At 42.8% G+C, this 15,275-nt stretch overlaps 1 protein-coding gene across 1 annotated transcript; it reads left to right on the top strand.

The window, feature by feature from the left end:
* The first annotated feature begins 334 nt into the window (after nucleotides 1–334).
* LOC123068285 (beta-1,2-xylosyltransferase XYXT1) lies at nucleotides 335–2,951 on the top strand. Its single transcript, XM_044490816.1, has 4 exons — nucleotides 335–691; nucleotides 1,044–1,136; nucleotides 1,237–1,359; nucleotides 1,570–2,951. The coding sequence occupies exons 1-4, from the start codon at nucleotides 544–546 to the stop codon at nucleotides 2,784–2,786; spliced, it is 1,581 nt and encodes a 526-aa protein (XP_044346751.1). The 5' UTR covers nucleotides 335–543; the 3' UTR covers nucleotides 2,787–2,951.
* Nucleotides 2,952–15,275: the final 12,324 nt, after the last annotated feature.

Below are 15,275 nucleotides of genomic sequence, written 5' to 3'. Positions count from 1 at the left end.
GCCCTACTCAATCATGAGCCAAACCGCTCCCATGATGGCTAGCCAAAACATGGCATCGCCCCAGTATACTACTACCAATTTAGTTTGATCTGGAGGAACTTTCTGCCTACTTCTGATTTTTTAACTGCAATACTTGTTCTTACTTCTTTTTACAGTAATCAAACATTGGTAACATACTAGTTATACAACTGAGAGCACAGCTAAGATATGTACTGCATAATTAATCAATTTGCAGACGTAGCAATCAGGAGGTGAGGGAGAGTTGCTTGGGCAATTTGGCAAGGTCTTCCTCCTTTGCTCTGACGTGGGCGGCCATAAAGTCCATTATATTCCTCACAAAGAGAGGGCGAACTGGTCCGTGTGGAGGTGTTCTTGGAAGGTTCTCCCGCGTCAGGGAGTAGTTGGCGCCATCACCGTTACCTTCTTTAGCTAGCTAGCTAGCTAGGACACCTGCACACGCGCATACATACACGAGAAAGAGAAAGAGAAAAGGTTCACTCACGGGAGGAGGAGGAAGAAGAAGATAGGGGGAGAGATAGATCGATGGGGGACGACCATGGCGCCAAGCTGGTGAAGAGCCTGCGGGGCGCGGCGCAGAAGTACGTCGGCGTCGGCTTCTTCCTCGGCTTCTTCCTCGTCCTCCTCACCTACTTCACCCTCTCCGAGCAGTTCGCCATCGCCGCGCCCAACGGTGCGTCTCGCCCGCCTGAATTCTCACTTGCTTTTCCATGGGTTCATTTCATTGTGTTCACCTTTTTTTTTGAGCAAAATTTATTTTTGTTCTCCTTGCTGCATGCTTTATCGGGGCAAGCAAGCATCTGTGATTCACCTCAAAAGCTGCGATTTGTTTAGGCCCAAAGAATTGCTGTGTTAGTTTTGTTGTCCTTTATTTGAACAACTTTTGAATGTTTATGAACGCAAGACTTGGTCAAAGTATGGACATGTTCTTGCCTGTTCTTGGTTATCTGAATTTAAGGACATAGTCAGGGCACCGGTCACCAACCTGAAACTGAAACTGATGAGAATTTGGCTTAAAATTGCAGCTATCCGAAGGACCTCAGCGGCGCACCCGACGCCGACCGCCCCGGCCGTGGCAGAGAAGACGGTGCAGCAGCAGCAGCAGCTCCCCGTCAAAAGTAAGTAAACCAGCTCCCCGGCCGTTCTCCTGATGAACGAAATTCAGCCGGATTTTCTTGTTCTGACCATGTATGTGTTGTGTTGTGTTGCATGGAACAGAGGAGGAAGCACCTCTGCCGGAGCATGAACAAGTACAAGAGAAGCCACCGCCTGTCGACGAGGAGCCCCACACAGAAACAGAGGAGCCCCACTCAGAGACAGAGGAGGACCAGAAACCCATCGGTAGGTAGTTGCTAACCTCTTCCAAATACATCGATGTCAAGAGAAAAGTCGACAGTTTCGATTGGATCTCCGGCCAATCAATCTAAAGAAAGAGCTTTTGGAGCCGGGGACGTGTCTGCCGGTGCAAACTTTGCTCCGTCAGAATTCCACTGAACCTGAACTGAATGGAAAAATGATGAAGTAATGATAGTTTGATGCTTATCCATGCAGATGACGCTACCAAGATCGTGACGACGGCGGAGGAGAGCGCGCCGGCGAAGAAGCCGGCGTGCGACATCCAGGGGCCCTGGGCGTCCGACGTCTGCGACCTCGCCGGCGGCAGCGGCGGCGTGCGCATCCACGGCTCCACGCATACGGTGCTCGTCCCGCCCACCATCGAGTCCGGCGGCAGCAACCCCAACCCGCAGGAGTGGCGCGTGCTGCCCTACTCCCGGAAGCACATGTCCGGCATCAAGGAGATCACCGTGCGCGAGCTGCCCACGGCGGCCGACGCGCCCCGCTGCGCCGTCACCTCGCAGGTCCCCGCGCTCGTATTCGCCATGGGCGGCCTCACGGGCAACTACTGGCACGACTTCAGCGACGTCATGATCCCGCTCTACCTCCAGGCCTCCCGCTTCGACGGCGAGGTGCAGCTCGTGGTCACCAACATCCAGCCATGGTACGCCGGCAAGTACCGCCACATCATCGCCCGCCTCTCGCGGTACGACGTGGTGGACATGGACAAGGACGACCAGGTGCGCTGCTTCCCGTCCGCCATCGTCGGCATCCGCATGCACAAGGAGTTCAGCATCGACCCGGCCAAGGAGCCCACGGGCCACTCCATGCCGGAGTTCACCAAGTTCCTCCGCAACGTCTTCGCGCTCCCGCGCGCCGCGCCCATGCGGGTCACCGCCGGGCTTATAAGCGACAAGAAGCCGAGGATGATGATCATCTCCCGGCGCCACCCGAGGAAGCTGGTGAACGTGGCGGAGGTGGTGGCGCTGGCCAAGCGGATCGGGTTCGAGGTGGTGATCGGGGACCCGCCGTTCAACGTGGACGTGGGCGACTTCGCGCGGGAGGTGAACGCCGCCGACGTGCTCATGGGGGTGCACGGCGCCGGGCTCACCAACTCGCTCTTCCTGCCGACGGGGGCGGTGTTCATCCAGGTGAACCCGTTCGGCAAGATGGAGCACATCGGGGAGGTGGACTTCGGGACGCCGGCGGTGGACATGGGGCTCAAGTACATGGCCTACTCATGCGGCATGGAGGAGAGCACGCTGGTGGACACGCTGGGGCGCGACCACCCGGCGGTCAAGGACCCGGAGTCGATCCACCGCAGCGGGTGGAGCAAGGTGGCGGAGTACTACCTCGGCAAGCAGGACGTGAAGCTCGACCTCCAGCGGTTCGAGCCCGTGCTCCTCAAGGCCATGGCCATGCTCAGAGAGTAGACGCTCCCTCCGATCAATCTTGCAGCCTACACACATTGGTTGCTCATACGCACTAGCATAGAGCTGTTCCATTTCTTCTAATTTATTCCTATTAATTTACATATTTTTTTGTGGATGAACTGATCAAAAGGTTTATACAGCAAGTATATATGTGTTCCACTGATCCATCCAGGGAGCAACACGAATTCTTGATTATGGTGACATCATCAACAATCTCTCCTAATAAAAAGAAAGAAAATTTAAGACAGCCCAAGTAACATGAACAGTTAATTTTCTTTCCCCGTATAAAAACTGATTTATACAGAGTTGGGCCAGAAAATGTTCCAACAGGTTCTGAATTATTTGGAAAACGTTATAAGGGAAACATTCGCTGGGAGTGTCTTCCCAGCGTACACCCAAACTTGTCGTTTTCGTATCAACTAAAGTTGTCATGGCGACTTTGTAGGATTTGTCATGTAGGCCTTGAGGGCATTCCCTATGTTCCCTGAACCAATTTTTTTTAGGGACCCATATAAAAAGCCACCCCCCCTCCCCCCTCATCTAGGGGGAAAATAACTCTTTCCGTAGATCTTCCCCTTACAATCCCACGCGAGCATGTTGCTGCCATACCCATTGCGACGCCACCCACCTGCCCGTTGTCCACCGCCGCCGCCCTCCCACCACTGCCAAAACAACTTTTAGGGAAAGTTTTTAAGGGTACTTGTTGGAGATGCTCTTAGATCCACAAATGATGCTAGTATTATCTCTTGGAAGGTGGGAGTAATAGTCTATTAGTAAAAAGCCCACGGTTAATATAGACACTGCACAAATTAAAAAAATGAATACAATAATTTAACATGCAATATGAATTAAGAAAAGACACGACAGTGGTATTTAATTGATTGTGTATTCCAATTTTTTGTTCACAACGTGGAGTATTCTCTTAGAGACTATGGAGTATGCTTTCCTTATTGCATCAATCCAAATGAAAATTAAATAATCACATTAGTATGTTACTAACTGGATGAATACCGCAATAATGTAATATTTGAAATGTGGATACAAACATGCAATATGTTTGTGCCGGGAACAAAAACATATACAATTTTGATTCAAATCTTCAAACATAAATTTATAGTGCAGTATCTAGTTGTACAGTTTTTGTAGTTGTATCTAGTTGCACAACTACATAATCCAAGGTAAGCAGAAAGTTCTTTCAGATCAAACTTTATTCGCGCTGCAGATTAAACTAATAATGTTAATACTGGGTCATGCCTTGTTTGGGCTAGCCGCTATAGGAGCAGTTTGGATCATTATTGAGTAGGGCATTGGATGGCATCGGAGAGAAAGATGGAAGAAAGGCGAGGTCATGTTACATCCCTTCATTGATTGAAGATGAAATTGAGATGGTTGACTAGGTCAAACCCGTGCAATATTTTATTGAAAGAATTTGGATGTTTCAGTAGAGAACTAGGTCAAGAGTTGTTTGGGATGCCATCCAGGGCCCACCTCCAGCCTAATCCCAAAACCTACAAAGTGCAATATGCTTTTCTTGCAGGCACACACTTCCTTTTCTTTCTCTTTATTTTTTTGTACTATTTGTAAACCAACTTATTTATTATCAATCTATTGAGGGTGATTTATGTTGTCAAGAGAAATCAAATCACACTAATGTTTGAGTCAAGTAGATTTCTCACCTCCTAATTTGACTGAATTTGGCTCACTAAACTGAGACTTTTTTTTGGTGTACCCTTTCTTAAAAAAGGACCGATCAACCGTACCACACCGACAGATCACTGAACCTATAAAATTATTTGCCTGAAAATATCATTATCACTAATGAAAAAGATAGTTCTGGACTTTGTAGATTTTTCTTCCACATGGCTTTAGGCCATGTCAATAATTTTCCTTTTCCCATAATAAGTGAACTCCTACTGGAAAAAAACACGCTCCATGCATATTAGTGATGGCCTAGTGGCATGGCCAGTCCATTATAATTCCTTCTTCATGAATAAAAGACCCATGCATACTTAATGGATTTCCAATCATTAATTCTGTTTGATCATATTTTGCATGGATTTTGCAAGTGCCTGTTCTTGAACATGGTGCACATCCATGAACATTTGGAGAAATTTTCAAATTGCACAAGTGCCCGAATCATAAACTCAATTGCCCACCCTTTGATCCTTGATGTACAATTGTTTTTACATATTTACATATGACGTACTATGTGTGTGTTCAAAATTTGAAGAAAACATACTTATTTGTTTAATTTTTAAAAACTTAGGCATACATGTAGTTTCATAGACTTTTATGGCAATGCCATTTTTTTAATAGGAGCAACCATGCATGCATAGTTTTTAGTATGTTTTCTTCAAAGCAAAAAAATGTTTTCCTAAGGTGTACTTCTATGAGAGAGACGGTTCCAGGTAAGGAGGATGACCTCACCGATTTTGCATTGCTCATGGACAATGACCACCTACTGCAAAGTAGTGCCCTGCAGTCCAATTCTAGGATGTATTGATGCAAATTCTTGGACATTTTGTTCCTTCCGTATGTATATATTTGGTTGCTGCCAGTGGCGGAGCTATGTAGGGGCAAAACAGTGCCATGGCCCGCCCAGCTTAGAACGAAAACAATGCAAAGTGTGAGCATGACTGGGCTATTTCTGAATTTTTTGGGTGGTGTTCTTCAGATTGGCCCGCCTGCTCTTAGTTTGTAGCTCCGCCACTGGTTGCCGCTATATATTTGTGGCCAATAGAGAGGTTTTGATGGGAACCCAAACTTTCTCTATATTGTGGGACGGAGGGAGTAGGTCGCAACTCACGGCTGGCAGTGCATAAATAGAAATCAGGCAACATAGCCGGAGAGGAGAAAGTATGTACATGGACAATGACCACCTACTGCAAAGTAGTGCCCTGCAGCCCAATTCTTGGATATATGATGAAAATTAAACCGAGTGCACACATTCAACTGTGTTCTGCTTGGTTTGTTGAAAGCACCACAACGTGTGACAAGCATGTCACGTCATAGGCAAAGCCACCGGGGGCAAAATTTCATGTTTTGACCCTTTTCTGATACCTATTCGAGATCTGACCCTAGTTTGAATTTTTTTCGAGATATGGCCCTTTTGCTACCGCCAGGGTCCATGACAGTAGGGTGTAACAGCCTACCGCCAGGGACCTTGGCGGTAGAAAACATCCCTACCGTCAAACATAATGGCGGTAGCATATACAACCCCACCGCCAAGATGCTTGGCGGTAGGCACGAGCACGCACTGTGTTCAATACTTAGCAAAATTTTGCGGTAGGACATGCAATCCTACCGCCAGGTACCTTGGCGGTAGGCAGTTATACCCTACCGCCATGGACCCTGGCGGTAGCAAAAGGGTCAGATCTCGAAAAAAATTTAAACTAGGGTTAGATCTCGAATAGGTATCGAAAAAGGGTCAAAACACGAAATTTAGCCGCCACTGGGCGGCCGAATAGAACCCTGCCGTGCATGCATGCCTGCTAGGCAGGCAGGAGACGTAAACGAGAAAGCGATGGCGTACTCGCATCTTCCACTTCGGACTTTTCCAATGAAAAATGCATCTAGTTGCAACCACCTTCGGCCGACGTAGGGGCGTAGAATACATCATACAGTTTATACTCAACGCCTCTGCAGGTACCATGTTGTAGGTAGAACATGCATGCATGTTTCATGTGCTATTCATGTGCGGAGAGGGGTGCCGACATGTGTGTGAGTGTTGGACGGGTCAACGAGCCAGCCAACGTATACCGTAACATGTCCATTCCTTGCTTGCTTGGTCCAACTATCATCCGAGAGCTGTCGAGGAACAAATCATCTTGATTGTACTACTCCCTGCACTCACAAATATGAAATATTTATAGTGATCGAAATGAGTGAACAAACACACTAAAATACATCTACATACATCCAAACTAGAAAAAAAGTTGAAACATCTTATGATATTGAACAGAGGGAGTACCGGAAACTTAATACTAACCGCTGTCTACGGGAATTACACTCCATGCACGAAACAAACTTTCTCTAAAGATAAAGTAAATTACCATGTCCATACAATTAGGTCATGGGCCAGAAAAAAAAACTAAGCCTATTGGGCAACAACACAAGCATGTCCAAAAATAAAAAGAAAAAAACTAACAAAAGGCCACAAGTGGCCAAGGGATCAACGCCTAACCGATCCCTGTCCTACTACTAGAGAGCGGGTGCCAGCACTACAAAAAGGCCTAGAATTTGATAATCGAGTCAGTGGTCCATGCAAAAAGACCAGCTCAATGACCATCCTGCTATGCATCGCCCGAAGTGTTCAGGGCATTGCCGCGAACACTCACCGGAAGAGGCGTCACTTCCTAGCGGTACAGCTGGGCTAAGTATCCAGGAACTGACCCAGGCTGGGGCTGTCACTCTGGCCCATGGCCTCACAAACAAAGCTCTAGAGGAAGCGAGCAGCAGGATAGGCGAAGAAAATGCAACTCCCAACTCGGTGACAACACAAAGAGGGCATAGCCAGTCACTAGGCCCATGCAACTTGGCCTCCTCCCTCTGCAGGGGGGGGGGGCAATCGTGCCCGCATTTGTGCATGGCATAGGCCATGATATGATGAGACAATAGAGAAGTCCCGACACAACATCGGCGAGAGAGTCGGTCGAAGGGCGGCCCAAGCAACGGTCTCTTCGAGGCCAAATGTTTGTGGAACAAGATGTTCCATTCCTATTTTGGTAGCTAGGGCAACCAAAAGCATCGGGTCCAAGCAGATCGGAAATATATCTGAAAACTCGGTGCAAAGCAGCTATCTGCCAAGCCACGGGTCCAGCTAGAAAAAGGGTGCACTACTAGGGATAACCCTAGTAGTAGCGCTTGTTTTGTATCGGTACCCGTAAGACGTTACAGCTAACTGGTAGCAGTAGCGCTGGTTTTCCGGCGCTACTGCTATACCTAGTTAGCAATAGCGCTTGGTAGCAAAAAGCGCTACTGATAATAGTAAGTAGCAGTAGCGTTTCTTTTGAAAAGCGCTACTGCTAAATTTTCCTGTATTTTTTAAAATGCAGCTTATTGTCGCTGTATTTGTATAGGTTTTATATACAATATTTTCATCATATGATTTTATGACCATGATTAGTTATTATATATAACAGTGGGTGAAATGAACATGTATTAGATTCAAATGGAGGCAACATGTGGTGCATGTCCAAAGTACTACTACTCCAAACTTGATTATTTCAATAACAATGAAATAAAATGTCCCAGAAGTCTTAAAAATAACATCAAGCTTCAAAGATGTTCTCAATTTTTTTTGAACAAAAAGAAAACACTAGAATGTATTCATGAAATATAAAAAGGTTTTTTATTTTAAAAACTGTCTTTGATATTTGAAAAGTATTCTTGAATTTGAAAATGTTTGTATATTGTCAAAAATGTTCACAAATTTTAAAGTGTTCTCAAAATTTATAAATTGTTCATGCATCTTAAAAATATTCATGATTTGAAAAATGTTTACGCATTAAAAAATGATCGTTAAATAGAAAATGTTTAAGAATGTAAACGTGAAAGAGTAAATGATAAAAATGAAGGAGTTAAAACTCAAAAAAGAAAAGACAAGTAGAAGAGAACACTCAAAAGAGAAAACAGAAACAAAATGCGTAGGGGAAATAAGAAAACCATGAGAAGAACAAAAAAATGAGAAAACAAAATCGATCGAAAAGGCTCAGCAACGTGGACAGAACCATTGTCCTCGCGTGTGTGCATTTTGGCGACATTTTGATGCATTGCGCGTCATATAGGAATTATTCTCCTTGTCTGCGTTTAGAGGTCACGGGTAGGTACCCCTTACCATGGGGTGGTTGCGGGTCGGTACCCCTTTCCATGGGGTGCAAGGCCCTCCTTGGATTCCAACCTTTTCGTATTAAGAACCTTCTTGGATAGGCCTCTTTCCAATATGTTTTTTCTGTTGCATGCTTTGTAAATATTCATCAGCGATGGCTTCTCAACATAGGCCCACCTCAGATGTCTTGGAAATACTGGTAGAGAAAACCCTAAGCTCTTAGCACCATATTCCTACACACATGCATATAAGATAATTTTTGACAGCCCAAGTATTGAATACAAAGCACAACACACTGATTGATCAATATCACGTGCTTGACATAAGCCCAGAACTGTGTGGAGAATTTTCAGATGGACATGAACATGCAAATGATTTCGATAGGTCATCCATGAGAGATAGCTTTCATTAAGGCCAACATGAGAAGATTTCCAAGGCAGAACTTATTTCAGGGTTTGAACCCGCCTCGTTGAGGCCTTGTTGGTGGGCATTTTCGTCCTATCTTGAAAGCATTGTCGGATATCACCCTTTTGTGTAGTGGTGTTTTGTCTACTACAACATCTTCATTGAAGTCGGTACTCGGTGGAAGCTCATCAGGATGGCATCTTTGAATAACCTTGATGTTACTTTTAGTTTATCATGAATATTTATTGTCATTTTGTTTGATCTCATGTACTATGTAGATCAATTTGGTAAAAAATGTTTTTTGCACAATATGTGATATTTTGAAGTAGTTAGGGAATTTTTTGGTTACTTTTGACAAGATTGGTGTCGGGTGAGTTGAGGAGAGGCCAAGCAGTTGGTATCTCCGGAATAGGTACACAATTAAGACATGTTCTGGTACTTCTAGAGATAATCAATATAAAATCCAGTTAACAACCATATGAATTATCACTACTAGGAAAAAGGCTACTAGCAGCGCGGGAAAAATGGCTACTAGCAGCGCGGGTACCTGCGCTACTAGTATCGTGCTACAACTAATAGTTAGTAGTAGCGCGGGTAAATCCACGCTACTACTAACATTTTAGTAGTAGCGCAGGTGCAAACCCACGCTACTAGTAATGAAATAGTAGTAGCGCGGCAGGTTTTTCCCCACGCTACTACTAAAAAGTAAGTAGTAGCCCGGTTTCAAACCCACGCTACTACTAACGAAGTAGTAGTGGCGCATTTGGTTTTTCCCACGCTACTACTAACTAATTAGGAATTAAAAACAATAAAAGCCACCAATTCCATTCTATGCATACAATTCCAACAAATAAAACGAACACATATTTGCAATAAACCAGCAGCACTACACATCATTACTAATCCAAGATTTATAATAAACCAGCGGCATTAGAGCACATACTGTAAGAGCATACAGAATTGTCATGGTTTTCAGGCCTTCAATTAAAACACCTATACTTCTTGCCAAGTCACTTACTCCCAGCTAGTGCAAACATAGTTACAAGCAAACCAAAATGCATAAAAACACCAAACAGTGGCATCTCTCCAAATGATCTGCTCCCTTTGCATCCTTGCAAGCATCTTCACGATAAGCAAATCCATAGGAAAAAAGTCAACTTAGCAATTGCTCCCTCTGTCAACTCTCCAGAGTAGATTTTATCCATTGCCCTGGCCATGTTCAAGAAACACTAAATTAAGAATATTTCTACTCTAAATATAGGAGGCATCAGGACAGAAAACAAAAGATGAGCAATATTATATGAGCAGAATAAAAAGGAGTTTGGACCATAGCATGGTTAACAATAGAATATAGTGCTCTAACAAAAGCAAGAGTGCAACACATTGCCCTGTTCCCTTTCAAATATCAACACACTAAAAAAAGGCAATAAACATAAACATATAATTTTGGACTACAACAAAAATCAGTTAAATGGTTCAGAAAAATATAGGGAGATGTCATATGCAGTAAGTGGATGAAGCACATATCTAGAGACATTTTTTGAATTAACTGGTAGAATAAAAATCAGGTGCATTGGTACAGCAGCATAGTACTAATGGATGGCTTGAGGGTCAAAATAGCCAAGATATTTATGAGCAAGCCAGAAAGTGGCATGTCCAAATTAACTACTGGACAAAGAATGCATTTAGGTCTGTTCTAAATTGAGTTTGAAGCTAGTCTTCTAGCATATAACAACTTCTCACTGACGAAGATAATGCAAAAGCATAGTAAGATTAAAAGATAGCTGGCATGGAGTTGGCCATTCACATTCAAGTAACCAGTTCCATCGTGATACAGTAGAGGTCCTTCCCCATTCTAGTCCCTCTTAATTCTGTCGGTCAAGGTGCAAGATTTTTCACTGACAAATAGAGCATAAGACAGAGAAGCCATGTTAGTCATCTCCATGGTCAAATTTTGTGCTGCGAGATAGTTTACAAGTCCATCAAATGCAGCAAAGGACAACGATAGAGCAATATGAAATCAAGCATTGATCACATGGTTCATAGACCGAACCATCCATAACAAAAAGAAGCACGTGTAGTGTAATACACAGTCCATTTGTGCAAAGTTGCCCAAGGGTGAAGAAATGCTTACTGGACAGAGCTTATATTTCAGTTACAAAGAAACCCTATGAGACAGGCATTGTAAGTGCACATATATTTCAGTTACAAAAAGATATTCAGTTAAAAAGTGACAAATAACTGAATGAAACTCAAACTATATATTTCAGTTACAAAAAATATTTCAGCTTAGGAATGTAGTGTATAAATCAGAATAGATAGATGACACTACTGAAGCTTACAAGCAAATACATGGGGCTTACAAAGATGAAGAACATGCAGTCCTTCAAGTAAATATGAAGACAAAATGAATGATTTACTTGTTATTCTATTTGACCCCAGTATTTGTCATGCATACAAAATACATATGTGTATTCGACAAAATCTGCAGCTATGCATTATCGTTGCTATCAAAAAGACATTGTAGGCCTATCTTGGTTGTAAATTACTGTGATGTAAGATGCCACCAAAAAATGTATCTCCATCTTGTAATTTAGATTTTTATTGACACTATACATAGGTCAGAGAAAACACTATAATTCAACCAAAAAACAATAGCTTTGCTTAAGAACATGATACTGAGTACTTACAATTTATCTTAAAATTTCAGGATCAAGAAGCTGAAGGAAACAAAGGCGAAGTAAGAATGCGAGGACGAGTCATACCCGCAAGATGAAGAGCATGCATCCCTTCATGTAAGCCAAAAACTTCAACTAACAACTTCAACTCTGCTCTCTTCTTTCTTGTGAGGTCATGGAAACGCCACAACTGACTTTGCTCATATAAGAGGGGCCAGGATTTCGTGGTTAACAAGCCCCTCATACATAGATCTCTCCGACGGCACACGCATTCATCTAAATCTCAGAGCATGGTTAGATAAGATCCAAATACTCAGAGGTGGAACTCTAAATCCCCTTGGAACTGTAGAAACGCAAAACTACTGTGCTTAACCCCTTGATGCAATGAATAAATTCTAGCATATGTCCAAACCATACAAGGATGTGTCATAATTTTGTAGGAGGTCAAAAAGCGAATTGGCAATATTGTCTTTTTCTTATAACTGAAATACATGTATCATGTTGTACATGTCCCAATTATGAACACAATAATTATCGTGGTCTCGAAATTCCACTATGATGCAACATCATCATCAGCTTCTTTTCAGTCTGCAAATCACCTAAAAACTCACTACCCATCAGCAAAATCAACTTTCTAAGAATATTACCGTGTTACTCCACATGCATAAGGATGGTTCTTTCTTTATTCATCATCTGCAGAAGTATGTCAAATATAATCAAAAGTTTGTAGAAAAGAAGCCTGATACGTCTCCAACGTATCTATAATTTTTGATTGCTCCATGCTACTTTATCTACTGTTTTGGACTACATTGTGCTTTATTTTCCACTTTTATATTACTTTTGGGACTAACCTATTAACCGGAGGCCCAGCCCAGAATTGCTGCTTTTTGCCTTTTTCAGTATTTCGAAGAAACAAAATATCAAACGGAGTCCAAACAGAATGAAACCTTCGGGATCGTGATTTTCCAACCGAACATGATCCAGGAGGCTTGGACCCTACTCCAAGCAGTGCCAGAGGCGGTCACAAGGGTGGAGGGCGCCCCCCTGGGCGCGCCCCCCTACATCGTGGGCCCATCGGAGCTCCACCGACGTACTCCTTCCTCCTATATATACCTACGTATCCCGAACGATCAGAACAGGAGCCAAAAACCTAATTCCACCGCCGCAACTTTATGTATCCACGAGATCCCATCTTGGGGCCTGTTCCGAAGCTCCGCCGGAGGGGGCATCCACCACGGAGGGCTTCTACATCATCACCATAGCCCCTCCGATGAAGTGTGAGTAGTTTACTTCAGACCTTCGGGTCCATAGCTAGTAGCTAGATGGCTTCTTCTCTCTTTTTGGATCTCAATACAATGTTCTCCCCCTCTCTCGTGGAGATCTATTCGATGTAATCTTCTTTTTGCGGTGTGTTTGTTGAGACCGATGGAATTGTGGGTTTATGATCCAGTATTATCTATGGAAAATATTTGATTCTTCTCTGAATTCTTTTATGTATGATTGAGTTATCTTTGCAAGTCTCTTCGAATTATCTTTTTGGTTTGGCCAACTAGATTGGTAGTTCTTGCAATGGGAGAAGTGCTTAGCTTTGGGTTCAATCTTGCGGTGTCCTTACTCAGTGACAGAAAGAGTTGCAAGGCACGTATTGTATTGTTGCCATCGAGGATAACAAGATGGGGTTTTTATCATATTGCATGAATTTATCCCTCTACATCATGTCATCTTGCTTACGGCGTTACTCTGTTTTTACTTAATACTCTAGATGCATGCTGGATAGCGGTCGATGAGTGGAGTAATAGTAGTAGATGCAGAATCGTTTCGATCTACTTGTTTTGGACGTGATGCCTATATACATGATCATTGCCTAGATATACTCATAACTATGCTCAATTCTGTCAATTGCTCAACAGTAATTTGTTCACCCACCGTAGAATACTTATGCTCTTGAGAGAAGCCACTAGTGAAACCTATGGCCCCCGGGTCTATTCTCATCATATCAATCTATATCACTTTATTTACTTGCTTTGTTTTTACTTTGCCTTTACTTTTTACTTTGCATCTATCTATCAAAAATACCAAAAATATTATCTCTATCAGATCTCACTCTCGTAAGTGACCGTGAAGGGATTGACAACCCCTAAGCGTTGGTTGCGAGTTGCTATCGTTTTGTGTAGGTACGAGGGACTTGTGCGTGGTCTCCTACTGGATTGATACCTTGGTTCTTAAAAACTGAGGGAAATACTTACGCTACTTTACTGCATCATCCTCTCCTCTTCGGGGAAATCCAACACAGTGCTCAAGAGGTAGCAAGAAGAATTTCTGGCGCCGTTGCTGGGGAGGCTCACGCAAGCAAGTCAACCATACCAAGTACCCATCGCAATCCCTATCTCTCGCATTACATTATTTGCCATTTGCATCTCGTTTTCCTCTCCCCACTTCACCCTGTCGTTTTATTCGCCCTCTCTTTCCCAATCTCCTCCTCTCTTTCCCGTTTGCCTTTTCCTCGTTGCCTTCCTGCTTGCTCTTGTGTTAGTTTGTCATTTTGATGCGATGGCTCTACCTAGATTTGGTGACCTTCACCTTAAAAGGCTAGAGGAGATCGAAAGCAATGTTAGAAAGTTTATGGTTTTACAATTTGAGCACAATAATTTCTTTAGAAACGAACTTAAGGAACAAAAAAGTTTTGTGAGCTTTATGAATAAAGAACTCGATGATATGTCTAAAGAATTCAATGGTATAAGGGCTCAAATTGCTCATCTTGAAAAGATGACCGCTGAAATTTCGGATATGCAAGCTACCTTAGTCAATAAGATGACCGCTAAACCGAATCCCTATGAAAATCAAGATGAAGATCTAAAACTTATTGATGTGTCCCCCATTAAATCTTTGTTTTGTAATATGAATCTTGATGAATCTGAAGATTATCTTCCTTTACCAAGAAGGCATTTTAAGAATTCGGAGTTTCTAGATCTTGATGATGAAATTGATGAAAGTGGGATTTAAATAAATAAAAACCGTGATATTACTAAACCCACTATTTTGGATCTCAAGGAATTTAATTATGAAAATTGCTCTTTGATTGGTTGTATTTCCTTGTTGCAATCCGTGCTAGATTCTCCTCATGCTTATAGTCAAAATAAGGCCTTTACCGAACATATTGTTGATGCTTTGATGCAATCTTATGAAGAAAAACTTGAGTTGAAAGTTTCTATCCCTAGAAAACTCTATGATGAGTGGGAACCTACTATTAAAATTAAAATTAAAGATTATGAGTTTCATGCTTTATGTGATTTGGGTGCTAGTGTCTCTACTATTCCCAAAACTTTATGTGATTTGCTAGATTTCCGTGATTTTGATGATTGCTCTCTAAACTTGCATCTTGCGGATTCCACTATTAAAAAACCTATGGGAAGAATTAATGATGTTCTTATTGTTGCAAATAGGAATTATGTGCCAGTAGATTTTATCGTTCTTGATATAGATTGCAATCCTTCATGTCCTATTATTCTTGGTAGACCTTTCCTTAGAACGATTGGTGCAATTATTGATATGAAGGAAGGGAATATTCGATTCCAATTT

The sequence above is a fragment of the Triticum aestivum genome, chromosome 3B (assembly GCF_018294505.1).
Source record: "Triticum aestivum cultivar Chinese Spring chromosome 3B, IWGSC CS RefSeq v2.1, whole genome shotgun sequence".
NCBI lineage: Eukaryota > Viridiplantae > Streptophyta > Magnoliopsida > Poales > Poaceae > Triticum > Triticum aestivum.
This window is presented reverse-complemented; position numbering and strand designations above follow the sequence as displayed.

What these genes read in the sequence shown, in the direction of transcription:
- LOC123068285 (XM_044490816.1), top strand. Translation starts at nt 544, where the DNA reads ATGGGGGACGACCATGGCGCCAAGCTGGTGAAGAGCCTGCGGGGCGCG. An exon ending in CGCCATCGCCGCGCCCAACG is followed by an intron (nt 692 to 1,043) that starts GTGCGTCTCGCC and finishes TTAAAATTGCAG; the next exon opens with CTATCCGAAGGACCTCAGCG. An exon ending in GGAGGACCAGAAACCCATCG is followed by an intron (nt 1,360 to 1,569) that starts GTAGGTAGTTGC and finishes TTATCCATGCAG; the next exon opens with ATGACGCTACCAAGATCGTG.